This window comes from Muntiacus reevesi, chromosome 4, assembly GCF_963930625.1.
Source record: "Muntiacus reevesi chromosome 4, mMunRee1.1, whole genome shotgun sequence".
NCBI lineage: Eukaryota > Metazoa > Chordata > Mammalia > Artiodactyla > Cervidae > Muntiacus > Muntiacus reevesi.
In genome coordinates, this window is record NC_089252.1 from 128,634,163 (window position 1) to 128,653,734 (window position 19,572).

General features: G+C 35.3%; 1 protein-coding gene across 4 annotated transcripts in view; it reads right to left on the reverse strand.

Moving 5' to 3' along the window:
* The window catches only part of PPFIA2 (PTPRF interacting protein alpha 2), a 472,755-nt gene that overhangs the window by 184,809 nt on the left and 268,374 nt on the right, over positions 1 to 19,572 (reverse strand). For all 4 annotated transcript variants that reach the window (XM_065935474.1, XM_065935476.1, XM_065935473.1 and 1 more), the window contains 3 exons: positions 18,509 to 18,610; positions 7,066 to 7,230; positions 2,394 to 2,468 (listed from right to left, as the gene is read on the reverse strand). In XM_065935474.1, coding sequence (XP_065791546.1) covers positions 2,394 to 2,468; positions 7,066 to 7,230; positions 18,509 to 18,610 — 342 coding nt within the window. The remainder of the gene's footprint in view (positions 1 to 2,393; positions 2,469 to 7,065; positions 7,231 to 18,508; positions 18,611 to 19,572) is intronic.

Genomic DNA, 19,572 nt, shown 5'->3' on the forward strand with positions numbered 1-19,572 from the left:
GTTGGTGATGGACAAGAGGCTTGGCACGCTCCAGTCCATGGGGTCACAAAGAGTAGGACACGACTAAGTGACTGAACTGAACTGAATATGTAAATTATATCATTATGTTAGTAGTATATTAATATGGCATAGATTACATTATATATCAGAAAATATTATGATAATAATCAGTATGAATGGAGTTTTGCTTAGTCGGTTTAACCTTGAAGAATTATACAGCAGAAACCCTATTGTAATATTCCAGTTGAGAATAAGGAAGATCTGAACCATGGTGGTTTTGATGTATATGGAAAAATCAGAACAAATGAATGCAGGATAGACTGTGGATAAGGTTAAACGCATGGATCGAAACCCCCTGAATGCATAGAGCTAAGATAAATTCAAAGACAATCACACTTTCAAGTAGGAGAGAATAGTGGTACATTAGGAGAAATAATCTCTCTGGATTCACTTGTAAAATAATAGTAGCAAACCTGGCATGCTGCAGTCTATGAAGTCGCAAAGAGTCAGACATGACTAAGTGACTGAACTGAACTGAACTTCCAGTATTATTCTGCTGATTTGTGTGTATTTAGCCTAAAGCCTAGAAATTTAAAGCACTCAATAAATATTAGCTATTGCTATTATTAATTAACAATAGAATAATCTAATATGGAAAATGGCATCTGACTCTAAAATGCTTATTATTTCATTTATTTATAAATATAATGGAAAGTTATTTAAAAAAATCAGAGACTATAGAAATATATAGTACATGTTTGCAAACACCAAAGACAACTAATGGTAACAGTTTGGCTAGTTTTTTTTCTAGTCCTATAATAATGCATTATTTTCTTAACTAATTAATTTTTAAAAATTGTATTACTATTACTTGTAGTTGTGCAAAATCAGGAGCAATCTGTGCAACTGCTTCCTTTTTCCATAATAGAATTCTTTGGTGCTTTCAGAACAGAACATATAGTTATCTCATGTTCTTTTTAATAAGACTCTTTATTTCACTTCATTAATGTGCCACAGAGAATCTAGGGCCACTAGGGAAACCTAGGGAGGCCCATCAGCCCACATGGTAACTTTTTGTTAACTAGAAAAATTGAAATTGGTGTCTATAAATGTTTACAGTCCCTTTAGTGCATGTCTTCATTATTAAATCTTAAACTGGTTTAATCCTTGATTAACGCTTGCTGGACACCTGTGGCAGAGAACAATGTATACAAACATTAGCAGAGCCCTTGAAGATGCCAAACCAATTTTTAAAATCTTTAGTGGAGCTCAGAAAAGAGCATGAACGCTGAGTTATAGATTTGGTTTCTTTTTCAAAGGAGTGATGGTTGAAATCTTGGATGAAGGAGATATGGATGAAGTCTCCGAAGAATAGATTACATAAAGAAAAGTGTTAAAGGATGCTAACTGCAAAATCATCTGTGAAAATGGCAAATGCATTATTTCTGAAATTTAAATTGTTAAACCTAGAACAAACAAAAGCCTATAGAAGCTCATTTAATTAGCCTAGCTAATTTTAAAAAACAAGGAAGTTTGTACCAGACAAGATTTTTAGCATGATTGTAAATGTATACTTGTTTGTATGTGAAATGCAAATATAAGTATTATTTTGTTAAGAATCTCTTGGTAAAACGTATAATTAGGGACACTGACCTCCCACTTGCTTAAGTATTTAAAAGTAGGAAGATTTTGCTAAATTGTTTAGTAATAATAATACCTGTATTTACATTTCTGGAACAGACTTCTGAAAAAAGGTAGCCTTGTAAATAATTATCAGAGAGGAGTGAGACAGAGAGAGATGGGGCTATTTTAGTGGCCTGTATACATTTAATTTGAGATTCATCTATCTATCTATCACTCATCTATATCTTATCCAATGACTCAAGTTCATTGGTAGACAAACAACCAAGGAAATAAAATATTCTAAAGGAAAGAATTAAATGTAAATCTCATGGATGATTATAAAATACTTTCTTAACGTCATGAATGAGAGCAAAAGACTGGGTTCAGTGATGCCACTAAACATGGGCACAATGCTTCATTTGTAACAATTTCCTAATTTAACAGATATTTGACAAGTTTTCCAGTTTTGAAGCTGTGTTTTGCTTCTTAAAAGGACTGGCAATCTGACTGCAGTCTTTCTAAATCCCCATCTCAGTACCTCTCATATCACTAGCTCTTGATAATTTTCCTTTCATCTCTTAGTGACAGATCTGAATCACCAGAAATCAGAAAACATGAGTCTGGCAACTAGTTTGAACAGGCCTTGTTCAGTGGCATATACAGAATGTAATTTATTTTTTGTGACAGTTTTAATAAAAGTGACGTGAAACACACGGGATATAATGTTATCGATATTGCACCTCGAAAGAGGAGAAAGTTTGGTATGTTACCTCCTGATTAGCAGCAGCTAGTTCTTCTTCCAGTGCAGAGACTCTTTCTAAAGAAACCCTCAGTCGCTCCCTTACCTAGAAGAAAAACCAAAATATGTGCAGTAATGTACATCCCATACATATTGAACTGTGCTGAACCCATTAATATTACCAGAGACAGTCACATTTGGCAAACTTTTAAACTATTTATAGCCTTAAGTGCTCAGGAATACTATGACTATGCTGTCACTTTACAATATGACTGTATCAAGGGATTTTTCTTGTAAGCAAGTCCTTCTAGTGTTTCAATTAAGATCAAATACCCTTGCACTGAATTCTGATACATAGTAAGGGGAGGCAAAGTTCAAAAGCTTATTATGAATTCATCTGAAAAACAGTCACTGATTAATCATAAGATACAGGCAAAAAACTTTTACTGCTTTTAAAAATAAGCTTTTTCCTTTGATGTTTAGTACAAAATAATTTGTCTAAAAGCAAAGGATTCTTAGAACCTGAAAATTGTTGCCCATTGCTCACAAAATTAATTTTGCATTGGTTAGAGGTCTACATTGTTATTGAGGGACTGGAAAGTATGTAATTCCTCTGGAATTCCTAACTACTTTTCAGATACCAAAGGTTAAACCATTATATTTTACAGAACCAAAGAATGCACATTCAGTTTGAAAGTAATGATTTCCAAATGTTTCATATACAAATGAAACTCAGAGAAGAGTTTCTTTGATCTTTGTTTTCTTAGAACTTCTAAAATTGTTTTAGTTATCATATGTTCAGGTTTGTAGATATGCTTCATATTAAATGCATCAAAAGTAGAAAAGCTCAGAGAAAGAAGTTTGGCTAAACTAAAATAAATGACTACAGCAGTTTAATTTTCCTTAAAAAAATCAACAAAACTTATAGATTTAATTTAAAACAGAATTCATGGTGAGTTTTAGATTCTTTATGATTAACATTGATTTTTCATGGGAATATAACAGTAAGCATTTATAATATGTAATTATATAAATATATAATAAAGTTCAATTTTATCAATTTATTAATGGTATAGTTTAATTAATAGTCTTTTCTTTTTTTAAAGTAAGATTTAACTGGGGATATAAGTTAAATACACAGAATATCTAGAAACCTATATACATAATAAATTTAAAAGTGAAGTACATTTTCTAGTTAGCAGACATAAAAAAACAAGTGATAGCTTATGAATCTAGACTCTAATCAGAATTTTTTTAAAAATCTCAATTATTTTAATACAGCATAATGAAAACTGAAATTATTCAGGTGACTGGGTGTACTTAACTCATGAAATACATCTTAAATAAGAAAGAATTAATGCCTGAGTGGAGTTTTAATACTAATTTCATTAATATTTTCATTATATTTCATTATGTTTAAAATCTGAAAATTAGTAATACATGCATAAATGGATATTTGATATCAAGTATAATTACACAAGATCCTTCATGATATTTAAGTATGCCAGATTGGCTGCCAGGTACCAATGCTGTTAGACAAATATCCAACTGTTCATAAAAATGCATGAAACTTATGCTGATTAATAACTGAACAAGAGTGACTTAGTAGGAAATCTTCGATGATTTGACTTGGGAAATACTTTTTTCTATGAGTGCTTGGAAAGACGCAAACAAAGCAAATATTCCAAATGCATGAAAATTCGGAGGACTGCTGATATGTTGAATGCAGATATCAACAGAAATCTTAGTAGATGTCCTTGATATTTAACAGGGATGACTGTAAAGTTTTATGCACCATTTCCTAAAATATTAGATATAAAATATGCATATTCTGATAAAAATCTAAGAATCTTGGTTGATGAGAAGAGCAATATGAAATAGTCAAAATGTAGATTAACCTCAACATATGCAACACTAATCAGATCACATTTAGACTGAAATAAGTAGGTTAGAGTACTATATTTAAAAGTCATACATTTTTCTTTTCCTCTAGCCCACAAAATTGGTAAACATATTGGAGAACTATGCCAAAATCACTGCTGGTCTTAGCTAATTGGTGTGTATTCTACCCTACAGCTCAGTGACTAAATAAATGAGGACATTAATAATGAAGACTGCCAGTCATTGCAACTGTCCAGAGCCATGCTTAGTCTGTATTTTATTTGGCTCTTCTTGTGTTCTAAACCTTCTGTGGCAAAGTAGGTGGTTTCCTATCCATGATATAATTAATTGCATCTTCTTCTGATCTTTCATATATGTTTTATGTTAATAACCATAGCACTTAAAATAGAATATTGTAAGTACTTGTTTATATGGGTCTCTGCTCACCTCTGATCTCCACAAGAAGCTGTGAGCTATTCTTAGTTAGGAAAATTGTTTATGAAGGTGCTTAGGCACATGTCAACCTCTCAATAATTAAATGAAATGATAATTTAAATAAGCATGTGAATCAACAGTGATACTAATATCTTTACATAGTTTGTAATTTTTGTCAAGTGCTGAAATTTGTCATTAATAATAACATTCACTAACATTTACTGAGCATTTGTCATTTACTAAGTACTGGCTGGGAGCTTTACATGTAAGACAACTCTACTAGGTAGGGTAGGTATTATTATTCTCTTCATTCAAAAGAAGAGAAAACAGCTTAAAGAACTTAAGACACTTGTCTAGTTCAGTCTAACTCCAAAGTCCAAGCTCTTAATACTTTTCCTTCAGGCTATTTGTTATTACTTAGCTGATGATCAATCCAGTTGCCCCTGAACTTAGCAACATTCAGGGTACTTTTGGTGAGTTACTAAACCCTATTACAGTTCCTCCAGTCACAATATGAAATAGCTTATGCTAAGCTCACTGAACTTTAACATGTACTAAATTACTTTTAGATCCTAAGTTGTACAACAATCATTTTCTTCTTAAATGTATTCATATTTGTACGAAGTGCCGTTTTGTTTATTGCCTTCTATTCATTTTTTTTCATAAGAGCATCCCTCACTTAAGTGATGTCAGAGCACATCTGGGGAACAGCCAAAATTATTCACTCTCTAGACCCTCATTCAAGTCACTGAAAACTGTTAAATTTTCTCTGAATAGGCCATGCTCTTTTCAAAGCTCTTGGTTAGGTCACATATTGAGCATATTGCTTAGAGTATCTTTACTTCTCTGCCTAACAACCCTTACACATTTTAATACCCAGATCAAATGTCACCCCCTCTGTGAAGACATTCTTGACATTCTTATTACTTCTTCAAGCACAACTAGTTGCAACTTTTCCTGTGACTCCGTATCACATAGTATATATCTTTGCTTCACATGGCCTGTTATTGACATGTGAACTCCAGCGTTATGAACTCCTTACTTGTAAAGAGAGTGTGCCAAATATATGCCAAGGAGTCTAACACATAATAGCTATTCTATAAATGTACAGACTTGCTAATTCTTATTAATGCATTTTTATAATAAGAAAAGAAATATAATAAGAAAGTAAACATTAAATATATTAAATTACGATTTGATATTAGTTGATACTATAGACAGGGATTTTTATATAATATCCATTTGTGTTTTATTCAAAATTATTCATAAACTAGTTGCCTCTCATACTAAAATTAAGATACAGTTTCTTATTAATAATCTTGAAGACAGAATTGTAGTTATCCTTATACATGCACAAAATCCCCTGCTCTAAGAACATCTGAAAGACTGATGATAAAAATATGTATGGATATAAATGTTAAATACAGCAAAAGTATCTGTATGCTCAAAATCTATATATAACTGAGTAATAATCCCTAGTTTGGATTTTAATGCTCAGAACTTGTCAGATACTTTACAATGAAGTGGCCCAATTTCCACTCTACAAAATCCTAAAGCCTTATTAATTTTAAAAATTTCATCTTTGAAATTTTACAAAATTGAAATCATGTCATAAGCCTTACTAATCTCCAAAGAATATTATCATCATATTGGCTTATTAATGTCCATAGGACTTATTTGAGTAACAGTGAAGAGAACTTACAGTTACTTTAAAAAAGACCTAAAGCAGATTTTGCTACTAATACCTTATGCTGTCCCATGTGGAGACTCTTAAAATAAAATAAATGTGTGTTCAGTACTAAGCTATTAGAAATCCCCAAAATAAAAGGGCAAACTTCTAATGTGACTCTCTAAAGGTTAAAGTACATCCAGTTTACATCTCAAGATGTTTTACTGCCAGCTACTAGTCTTCTACATGGCGCACACTTCAGAGAGGCAGGGAGGAGAGAGGCTGTGGGGTGGGCAGAGAAAGGGAGACAGGAAGGGAGAAAGAAGGAGAGGCTAAATGGCAATGCTAAATTTTAAATGGCCATCTGGACTAGGACCACAGTGTGCCATAATAGAAGTCTTAATAAGCCACAGAGTCAGTGGTATTAAAAAAAAGGATGTGGTTATGAATATTACTTACATACATGTAATAGTCCAGTTGCATTTTTTGAGTGGTTTTTCCTGTAACTCGAATATGCTCCTCTGAAATGACTAACTTCAGCAGTCAGCTGAGTCGTGGATGAAGACAAGGAGTTTGATGATGATGACAAAAGCATAGTTAAGCTTGAAATCTTTTGGCAATACTATACCTTTTTCCCAGTAGTTTGATTTTTAATTTCAGCTTTATTGAAGTTATAATTGACATATAAAATTGTAATAGTCCTTTCACAGTACTATACCTTTTCATCCAAGGCCTTGTGGTGCTCAAATAAAGATTTCAGCGCCTTGAGAACCTCAACTTCGCTGGACACTCCCGAAGGTGACTGGGCTTGTCGCTTCACCACCGTCATTCTTAGTGACCTTTCATGTCGTGACACAAGGCACTCCAAATGCTCCAGTAATAGCTATTGGGTTTAACAGAAAATGCCATTGCTTTATGAACACAGGTCACTAATGCACAGAGATGATTTCTAACTTAGCAGACTGCAGATTTATATATTATCTAATGATAACATCAGATGATACTAGCATCAATGAAACACAAACCTGAGTTCATAAACCAGGGTTTATGGAACAATATACTAAAAGTAAATTGCATTTCTACCATACAACAATTTATTAAATTAAAATATATTGTGAATTATATGCATTCTTTTATAAGATTTAATAATTTCAGTTTAAATTAAGGAGAACTAGAACACACCATATGTGAAAGTGAAAGTCACTTGGTCGTGTCCAACTCTTTGTGACCCCATGGACTATACAGTCCATGGAATTCTCCAGGCCAAAATACTGGAGTGGGTAGCCTTTCCCTTCTCCAGGGGATCTTCCCAACCCAGGGACCGAACCCAGATCTCCTGCTTTGCAGGCAGACTCTTTACCAGCTGAGCCATAAGGGAAGATCCAATAAATAGGGTAACTACTGAAAAATGTTATACAATGAAGACTTTGTTAGAAAACAGAATTTAAAGTCAAAATTAATTTCACTTATATCTATTCATTTAAATTTTTTAAGTTGAAGGAAATGAGCATAAACTTCATGTTGCTTTAAACTTGATTATAATGACAATCACATGTTGCTATAGTAATTAATGTGGTAACACTAATGATTTTATTCACAATTAAATTCTTGGATCACAAAATAGAAAAATATATGCAGCTGACTGGAATATAGTAATTGAGACCAGCAGCAATCATTTTGGGAAAAGAGATTAAAGGACATAATTATTAAACTGTCTGCTCTGGAATGCACATTCACCCAGAGTAGTCTCTGATGCCATGGTAGAGATTAGGGGAAAGTCCAGTGAGCAACGTCTCATTCTGTCACAGACTTTATGCTCTGACTTTTCCCAAATAAATTTTGCTTTTAAGTGTTTTGTGAATTGGAGTTTCACCTTTATTTTATAATGCAGTTCTGCAACTAAAAGCAAAGGTATATGAAAAAAAAGAACTATTTTCAGTTATTAAAATTTTGCTGATGAAGAACTGTGTCTTTGGAGAAGACTCGAGAGTCCCCTGGACTGCAAGGAGATCCAACCAGTCCATCCAAAAGGAAATCAGTCCTGAATATTCATTGGAAGGACTGATGCTGAAGCTGAAACTCCAATACTTTGGCCACCTGATGGGAAGAACTGACTCATCTGAAAAGACCCTGATGCTGGGAAAGATTGAAGGCGGGAGAAGAAGGGGACAACAGAGGATGAGATGGTTGGATGGCATTACCAACTCAATGGACATGAGTTTGTGTAAACTCTGGGGGTTGGTGATGGACAGGGAGACCTGGCATGCTGCGATCCATGGGGTCACAAAGAGTCAGACACAACTAAGCAACTAAACTGAATTGAACAACATATGACTAGTAAGGAGAAAAGATTTTTGGAAGGTGAGTAAAAGCATAGGCTAACAAATGGTGTCTAGGCAAAACAAGCAGGATAACTGAAATAATAAAGGAAAAAGCAGATATAATATCCTGAGTTGGAAAGATGTAAAGAAAAACTATTATCTTTCAAGAGTTTTCCTAAAGATCATACTATAATGAAAAATTTAGTTTTTCCACAATACTGCTATTAATTTCAGTGTCACATATTAATGTCACATTTCTCAGTTCCTAATAAGTTAATTTTTCTGTATTCACTATCATTAACTTATGGTTCAGAGTATCAGAAAACTTTGCCTATTACTAACAAAAAAACCCCACAAATATCTGAGATCCTAAGTGTATATAGATCAGTCAGTAGGAGTCATATTTAAGCATCAAAATAATAGTTAAAGTTCTTCAGTATGAAGATGATACAATCAATATTTTCAAAGAGCTTCTATTTACCAACCTCTGATTATAATCATGGTATTCTACTCCCCTGAATTCTATAGATTCTATAGACACACCTATAGACGTATGCACTGGTTAAATCCAAGCTGTTTCACATAAGTTATAGAGCTCTGCCTACTGCTCCAACTTTATCTGATATTAGTTTTCCCTTCTCAGCATTTGTCTATATCTAATTCACCATTTATTTTACACATTTACCTTGTTTAAGTCTGTCTCTCAAAAAACAATGTAAGTTCCATGAGGAAAGTATTTTTATTTATTAATATTTTCCCTATTTTGTCCATTGCCATATCTCTTAGTGCCTAGAAGACTGGCACATAACAGATGTGCATAAATTTTTGTTGAATGAATAAATGAACAGTGATTAAAACAGTAGTTTGTAAGAGCTATGTCTGTTAGTAACAACTCCTCAAGCAAATGGGAATCTGGGATATCTGACCCAGATAGATTGGACAAATCAATAATTAGACTAACATCAAAAGATGGAACAGTATCTTCTATGATTCATGGATAGTTAAATGACCACCTGAGTTGTCCTGAAATGAGGTGCCTCTAAAAGTAAGGCTTTGATGGACTGAGTCATAGGGACAAGAGACCATCTTGAAGGGCAGGAAGAATATAAGGACAATGAGGTGAGCTGGCTGCTTTGAACTGCATTGAAGAGTTAAAAGAAATAAAATGGCTCACATAAGGTTTTAAAATTTAGGTCAATGCTCAGAGAACCCAGAAGTTGCTGTGGCTGCTCAGAAGAGCCTCTTACTGAGGTCCCAAGACAAAACAGAAAAAAAGATAAAGAACCTGATTTAGGAGAGGTCACTGAATTACAATGTATGATGAATTCAGAGCCTTACCAGATAGCTTATTCGGAAACCTTGGAACTACTCTGAAAATGAAAAGGCATCCCCAAGAATTAGAAAAAGGAAATTTGGAAAATATTCTTATTTCCCAAATTCCAATGAGCTGGCATGTTTCACTGGTAAGTTACATCTTATTTGTCTTGATGACCATGCATGACTTCACGTAAAGCAGTCACCTTGCAAAACACAACCTGTGTTCCCTCTGCTTGAATCTGTGGAGGTCTGTGACTGGTCTAACCAACCTGTGTTGTAAGTTACAATTTGTGACTTTTGAGTCTAGGTCCTAAGAGGTAATGCAGTTTCCAGCTAGTTCACTGGAACACTTGTCTTAGGTCCTGGAGCCACTGCATAAAAATTCACTACTCTGAGACCACAGTGCCCTAGAGCTCACATGGAGGTTCTTACATGTAAAGTCCCAGTCAAACCTGTCTGTCTTTCAGTCACTCCAGCCTAGGTGCCAGACACAAGAACAAAGAAGTCATCTCACAAGTAGACCTTTCAATCTGCAGATATTTGAGTCACCACCTGAAGACCATATGCTAAAGTTGTCCCATACCATCTTATGAGAGAGGATAATTTTCAGAAATCTTGTGAGCTTGTGGTTAAACACAGGTAGTTAAAGCTTAAATTATGTAAGCTTATGACTCAATGGACATGAGTCTGAGCAAACTCTAGGAGATAGTGAAGGACAGGAAGGCCCGGCGTGCTGCAGTTCCTGGGATCTCAAAGAATCATACATGACTTAGAGACTGAACAACAACAAATGATTAAATATTTTTTAAAAAACAGTAAACACTCAAAATATATCATTTCCTAATTATCTTACTATATTTTACTATTACCAATGTCCACGGGGTTGTTTATTTCAATTGTATTTGAATAATAGAAATACTATATAATGGTTCACTACTGTGCATTTTTTCCCAACTCTGCATTCAGTGACAGCATGTTGGTAGTTTGAAATCAGCAACAGTGGGAGTATTTCCACCGTGAAAAATGACTAACACTATATATTTTTTGCTTTTTCAGGTTAAAAAAATATCATTTACCAGTCACTGCGTGTGTGCTCAATCGTGTCCAACTCTTTACAATCCCATGGGCTGTAGCCTGCCAGGCTTCTCTATCCATGGGGTTTCCTAGGTAAGAATACTAGAGTGGGCTGTCATTTCCTTCTCCAGGGCATCTTTCAGACTCAGGGATTGAAACTGTGTCTTCTGCATCTCTTGCATCAGCTGGTGGATTCTTTACCACTGAGCCACCTGGGAAGCCCACTAAACCTCAAGTCACCCCAGCTGAGAGCCCAAAACTTAAGCAGCAGAAAAGGACTGTCATACCCATGGCCTTTCTGAATCTCTGACCCACAGAACTGTGAGTGTAGTAAAATATTGATTGGGTCACTACATTTTGGGGTGGTCTGATATGAAGCAATAGATAATCAGAAAATCTTCCCTAAAGGGACCTACAGCGACGTAGTAACTGCTAAGGAAAAGAGAACACAAACATTTCTTTGGATATTAGCTCTAAGCTAAAACTACATCTTTGGTACTCACTGGTGTAAAGCTTTCCAATAACCTGGTAGACAAGATGATTCATCCAGTGCATATTGGCCTGTTTGACCACCACAGCATTTGCTCAGTGGGCATAAACTAGGGACCATGGTTTCAGGGATAGGACTTATTTATTGACCCGACAAAATGGGCTTCTCATCATTAAGGTTGATAGGCTACTACTCCAGACGAACAGCTAAGTTATTTGCTGTAGCCATCAACCTTGAACCTCTGAATACAATATACTTGGAAACCAACTATCCATCTTGAAGCAAGCAGATTAAGTCAAACCCTCCCATTAAAAAAGCAGCTGTTTTTGTTACTGTAATAAACACTTTTTCTGAATATAGATTTGCCTTCTCTAATGGCTATGCCTCTACCAGTAACACCATCTTATTAGATTTTTGCTAACTATCCTGTTATCATACACAACACTACTTTTGCACCACCTCCTAAAAAAATACAGTGAAAGGGCTAATGCAATTGACTGATGCTCTCAGCCCTGGTTTTACCATGCCATCACATTGTTCAGAAGCTGCTAATCCTAAAGAATGGTTAAGTCACCCAAGGAAGAATCTATTTTGATTTAAGCTGAGAGACAACACATTGCTAGGCTGGGATGTTCTCTTTCCGTAGTAAGTATACACTCAGAATTAATGATAAAAGCAAGGTTCAGTTTTTCTCAGGATATGTATGGGTCTATATACATAGGTCCAGGAATCAAGGTTTAGAATTGGAATTTATATTTCCTAATAGGACTTTGTGATCAGTTGGAGAAAACAAGATCTTTCTACTTTATTGTATCATATACACAGCATATATTAAATTATTTTCCCATTTTCTTGCTATGTTTTTACTTTTTATTCTATTTTACATTCATCAAAAAAGGAAGAGAGTTCCAGGAAAACATCTATTTCTGCTTTATTGACTATGCCAAAGCCTTTGACTGTGTGGATCACAATAAACTGTGGAAAATTCTGAAAGAGATGGGAATACCAGACCACCTGACCCGCCTCTTGAGAAATATGCATGTAGGTCAGGAAGCAACAGTTAGAACTGGATATGGAATAACAGATTGGTTCCAAATCGGGAAAGGAGTACGTCAAGGCTGTATATTGTCACCCTGATTATTTAACTTACATGCAGAGTACATCATGAGAAACACTGGGCTGGATGAAGCACAAGCTGGAATCAAGTCTGCCAGGAGAAATATTAATAGCCTCAGATATGCAGATGACACCACCCTTATGGCAGAAAGTGAAGAAGAACTAAAGAGCCTCTTGATGAAAGTGAAAGAGGAGAGTGAAAAAGTTGGCTTAAAGCTCAACATTCAGAAAACTAAGATCATGACATCTGGCCCCATCACTTCATGGGATATAGATGGGGAAACAGTGGAAACAGTGTCAGACTTTATTTTTTTGGGCTCCAAAATCACTACAGATGGTGACTGCAGCCATGAAATTAAAAGACGCTTACTCCTTGGAAGGAAGGTTATGACCAACCTAGATAGCCTATTAAAAAGCAGAGACATTACTTTGCCAAAAAAGGTCAGTCTATGTAAGGCTATGGTTTTTCCAGTGGTCATGTATGGATGTGAGAGTTGGACTATAAAGCAATCTGAGCGCCGAAGAATTGATGCTTTTGTACTGTGGTGTTGGAGAAGACTCTTGAGAGTCCCTTGGACTGCAAGAAGATCCAACAAGTCCATCCTAAAGGAAATCAGTCCTGAATATTCACTGGAAGGACTGAAGCTGAAGCTGAAACTCCAATACTTTGGCCACCTGATGCGAAGAACTGACTCATTTGAAAAGACCCTGATGCTGGGAAAGATTGAAGGCAGAAGGAGAAGGGGATGACAGAAGATAAGATGGTTGGATGGCATCACTGACTCAACGGATATGAGCTTGAGTAAACTCCGGAGTTGGTTATGGACAGGAAGGCCTGGTGTGCTGTAGTCCATAGGGTCGCAAAGAGTCAGACATGAGTGAGCGACTGAACTGAACTGATCTGATATTAATTCTGATGAATACCTAAGTAGTTCATAGGTTACAAAATGTTAAGATAATATTGATATTTAATGAGAGCATAATTGTGCACTGAAGAACCATATGCATATAGCTGAATACAGTAACAAGAGACTATGAATCTTCTTTTTTGTGAAAAGGAGATTTTATGTTTGCCTAAGAAGTCTATTTGTATTGTTGGGTAGGTACATATCAGTATTGCTGCTTTTTGGAATTTTAATACGAAAACAAGTATGATAAAAGGTGGGTGGTAATGCAGACTGACATCTCAGGTTGCCTCAAATCTTTTGAATTTACCTTCCATGTTAGATAGGTCCCCACATTCTGAATGCCATCATTCCAACGGACAATCCAAGAAACACTTTTCAGGCATGTTTACCACCAGATGGCAGACATGTGACTTAAGAGCCGGCCCCCTGCACAGGAGAGATTCTGAGGGGAGTCAGGTGAGGTAACACGCTGGGTAAGGGCCATCCCTCTTGCTGGTAAAGGTATTAGCAGAGGCTGCGTGTTTCTGGGACTTGGGATGGAAGAAAAACTTACAAAGCTAAGAAATGTGGTCCTAGAAATTGTGCACGTAAGCTCAGTTTAGACATTCCTCATAGGCTTTAATTAGAGCCTTCTTGATTAAAATGGCAAATTGTACTGTTTTGTGCAATTGGGAACTCTCATCCATATAATAACAAAAACAGTTGTGTTTTTAGTGATATAAACCAGACTCCTTAAGGGTTTGACAATTTAACTATTCTGAACACTCTTTGATGCCTGGAAAAATATTCTATATAATAGAGGCTTAATACTTGTTGAACTAAAGTAATAATGCATGTAAATTATCTATCTTGGAGCATGTGGCCAAAAAATGTTCTAATCTAGAAGGTATCTATGGCTTTTAAGCTTCAAGTGAAAACCTATTACAAATAAAAGGGAACTTACCCAAGATGCCACTAACAGTCTACTAATTTGCACACCTTTGCTAGGAATAAATCTTTAGTCTAATGTTTAATGAGCCTTGCAGAAGGCACCTTTTGGTATACACTCAAAGGGCTGGAGGGACTATGGGAGGGGCCCATAATTTCTGTTGGAATTCACTTTAAGTGACCACAGCCTGGATATGTATACACACAAACAAATCAAATCCTACATCCATAGACACATATTGCCTCACTGAGAATTTTTAAACTAAATTTGTAAAACTATAAGTCTTTCTACAATATCACCCTGTGTGCAATTATCTTCAGTCACATATAGTATTCAAGTAGAAATGTATTCTACCCTGTAAATTAATTTGGCCTCTGTAATACTGTGGTCAAATAACACAATAGCAACATCTGAAAATGAAAACATTCAAATCGATTGCTTTCTTAATCAGTCCACTTAGTATCCTTTACTCTCAAACATGGCTTAGATACCCTACAGGATCTTGTTTTCTTTACACATTAAGAAAAGAGTTCCTTGGAGAGGGAAATGGCAACCAAGTCCAGTATTCTTGCCTGGGAAATCCCATGAACAGAGGAGTCTGGTGGGCTATGATCCATAGGGTCACAAAAGGGTTGGACATGACTTAGTGACTAAACAACAATGTGTTTTATGCACATGCTTGAGTCCCACATTGAATAGCTGTAGGGAGAACATATGTTGTACCTTACTCACTTTTGTATTTGTCATATCCTATTGTAGCACTTCATAAAAAATATACATGAACCCAAACACACACATATTTTACCTGCTTTTAACTACTAGGGTCTTCCTTTTCTCAATTGGATTGTAATTTCTCCTCCTCAAGAAAATAACTTTAGAGGGATTTTAATTTGTACAGACAGGCTTATCAAGAATGGGAAGCTTTTCTTTAGTGTCTGATTGTATTTGAACATTTATTTAACGTAATTCTTTTGGTTCAAAACAAAAGTAAGGGCATAGTAAGGAATGTTTCAAACTCAGTCTTTAATTTAAACTAAGGATGATTGTCTTTTTTTTTTTAGTTTATGACCTGTGAAATGAAATTATAGTGTCATTATTCATGACTAACATTAAGACTAGTTCTTGAAACCCTAACTTCTCTTTCCAAGTCACGCAATAGTTGTAATCTGCTGCTGCTGCTGCTGCTAAGTCGCTTCAGTCGTGTCCGACTCTGTGCGACCCCACAGACGGCAGCCCACCAGGCTCCCCCGTCCCTGGGATTCTCCAGGCAAGAACACTGGAGCGGGTTGCTATGTCCTTCTCCAATGCCTCAAAGTGAAAAGTGAAAGGGAAGTAGCTCAGTTGGGTCTGACTTTTCATTACCCCATGGATTGAAGCCCACCAGCTCCTCAGTCCATGGGATTTCCCAGGCAAGAGTACTGGAGTGGGGTGCCATTTCCTTCTCCTAGTTGCATTCTGAAACACTGTTAATAAGTCATCTTTCAGCTCTTCAGGTACCAGAGCAGTTAAAACAACAGCAAAAATGAAACAACAAAACTTTTCTACTCTTGTATTAAGAGATAATAACTATATCAATATTTCCATTTTTCCCTCAGCCTTTCATTAACTCAAATAATTCTGCAAAAATGTGGTAATTTTCAGCAGTTGATTTCAATATGTTGAAATAATGGCAGGAATGCTGTTTTCTACAAAAACAACTTGCCTGGGTATGGTTAGAGAAGTTTTAGAAATAACAAACTTTGTTTCATCATTTTTTGCTACATTCTTTTCAGTGTGGAAACATTAAACAATAAAGATTTTTGAATGTTTCTGTAAATATGCACTACAATTTTTGAAGTTTTTATTTTTGTACAATCATGAATAACAGTAAGATGACTTTATTTGGATTTTCTCAATTTAATTACTTGAGGCAGTTAAGTTTAAGAGCAGCTCTAGTGATTACTTTGCTTTTTTCTTGTACACTTTTATTTTGGGGTCAAGGATCAGGTTTATCTGTAGTGACAAAACGATAAATGGCCACAGCTTTTACCTGTGACATCAGAATAAATATCTAGCACATTACTTTCCACACAACTGATAGAAAATAGATTACTAAACAGATTGGGACTGAATTACAAGAAATTGAACAAACTCTGCTCCTACCTAGAGATAATCCCTTAAGTCACACATTACTTGTAACAGGAATATGCTTTTTAAAATACATAGCCTTTGCTTAAGCCACAGAGCAGACTCTGGGTGTGTCACTTATGAGCTGTGTGTCCTGGGGCAAGTTACTATGTTTATCATCAGTTAAATGGAGACATAGGATTGCTGTAAGGATAATGTGAGTTAAAAACATAAAACATTGAGAAAGACATTTCACCTTTAATTAATATGTTACTATATTATTATCATTATTACTGTGTGATATACAAGAAAAATTTATTCATTCATCTTCCTCTGAAAATTCTATTTTCTATTTGAGAACAGATAAAATTCACTCAAATATCATACTTTTTTGATCTATTGTTTTTGCTGATACTCAAAATTAACAACAAAACCTCCATCCACTTATGAGTTCTCCTTATGAACTGTCTTTTCTGTGTTATATATTTCAATTTGTGAGCATATGTTAGCCTCTCAGTGTGGAAAGAGAGTCACAAGCTTATCAGGACCCTAGAAATTGAGACATTCAATTCTACTCAAAATTTCCCACAATCTAATAAAAAATTCTCTTTGGGTGTGAGATCACACTCCTTTGTTTTTTTCTCTCCATGAACAGTAAGTGGGCATTTATAGCAAGAAGAAAAATACACCACATAGAAGGAGAAACTATTACATAAACCTATTCAAAAATCTTACACTTAGCAACATTTAATAGGGAATTATGGGGGAAGAGAAAAGATTTTCTGATTTTGAGACCTGAGATATTTTTGAGGTGGTGGGGGAGGTGATTATGTAACTAAGTTGTTACATATAAATCAATAGGTTTGCACAAGGAAGACTTTATAAATCCATTTTCCTTGATGTAATCAACAACAAAAATCCTCCACATCATTGCTTTTAGAAAGGCAGAAAAAATGTTTTCCAGCTTTATTCATGCTTTGTCTTACAAGATTGAGTTGTCATTTTCATATTACTATCTAAGACCAAGCATACAATGAATACACAATTAACATTCCTTACTTTCTCAGTATTAATCTGCCAGAACTCTTAACACTTCAAATATTTTCACTTACTTCATATTGAAATTGAACTACAGTCACACCAAAGTGGTTTTACTTTACATTATTTTACTAGAAAAACTTCTCTCATTTATGAGTTATGTGACAATTTACACAGTCTGAAATTTAGTAAAGTTTTTTTCTGAACTAGAAAATAAGGTCATGTGATTAAAGAAATACATGGGTTTTCAAGAGCAGAATACTGTAAATTCCATCAGGTTCATGAAATAAAAATATCATAACTGGAAGTCTCCTTCATGAGCTTCTAAAATAGAAAAGGTATGCCTCTTTTAATTAGGAGAGTCATCTTTCAGTGAATTTACATTTTTAATATCTTTTAAAAAAATTATTATTTTTCCGGGGTGAGGTGAGGATGAAGGTTAGGCCATTCCCTCCTAGTACCCAGAAGGCAAAATCATGCTCCCCTTTCAAACCTATGACCCGACCATCCGACCCACTCCCAGTCTCTGAAGCATGACCCATCTACTCCACTGCAAAACAGCCTGGAACTCACTACTGAAATGCCACTCTTCCTTGTAAAGTCAAATAAAGCAAAGGTCAGAAGAGACACTAACATTTTTTAAGGCAACACCGTGATTTAGTAGGAAAGGCTGTAATTTCGGTTTCTTGTCTTCCCGTTCTGAGTTTTGTAGTATACTCTCTCTTACTCTAAGTAACAGACAGTGAGTTGGTGTCTGCATGAAGCCTTTCTGAAGCTTTAAAGGCCTCTGCTTTTGTGACTGTGTTAGAAGTAAGACTCTGAACTACGGAATTACCTCCAAGCAGAGGCAGCTTTATACTTACCCTTGTGTTGTTTCTTTCAGCTTTAAGTTCAGAAATCTCTTCTTCCTTTTCTAAAAGTTGTTCCCTGCAAGCATTTAATTCTTTCGTCAGAGCAGCAAATTCCTGAAAGGGGAATAAAAAAAATTTGAAGGCATATACCAGATTTTTAAAAAATGTATTCCAGCAGGAAGAAAAAAAAAAACATTAAAATATAAACTTTTGAGTGTAAGGAATAGAAAAAAAATGACCTAGTTGACTATACATTGCTGCTATGTATACATAGATTGCTGTCATTAAATCAACCTCATTCCAACTCTGAAGAAATGCTAGTCCATGATACTTAACATACACATATTATTATAATACACTGTTCAGATGAGAGTATAAAATATATTTCAGAATGTATCAGATATAGCATACTGAATTCAACATTAGTATGATAACATATTTATAATATGGAATAATTTAAACTTTGCTAATTTTGTGAACAACTCTGATGATCTTACAGTCTCACTCTATATCACAAAGTTTAGACTGAGTGTACTACATCATAAGGAAAAAATAGCCACCATCAACACCAAGCTAAAATTCTTTAAAAAAAATACTATTTAGAGATTAAGAAGTTTACTTATTTAACAGGATGAAGAAAGAGAATACACCTGTATCCTACAAAATAATAAATGCATCTAAGACTTGATAACATTATCTAAGGCTCCTCTTAATTTATGTATTGCTCAGTTTTTCATTCTGAAAGGTAAGCTCCATGTAAACTGGGACTTCAACTGACTTCACTGCTAAAGTCCTAGTGTCTAAGGCATAGTGGGTGCTCAATTAGTATTTATTTTCAATAAATGAACACAGGTAATGTATTCTGGAGGGCTTCCCAGGTGACTCAGTGGTAAAGAATCTGCCTGCCAAGGAGGAGATGGGGGTTCAATCTCTGGATCAGCAACATGCCCGGGAGAAGGAAATGGCAACCTAAGCCAGTATTCTTGTCTGGGAAACCCTGGACAGAGGAGTCTGGCAGGGTACAGTCCATGGGGTCACAAAAGAGTTGGACATGCCTTAGCAACTAAACAACAACA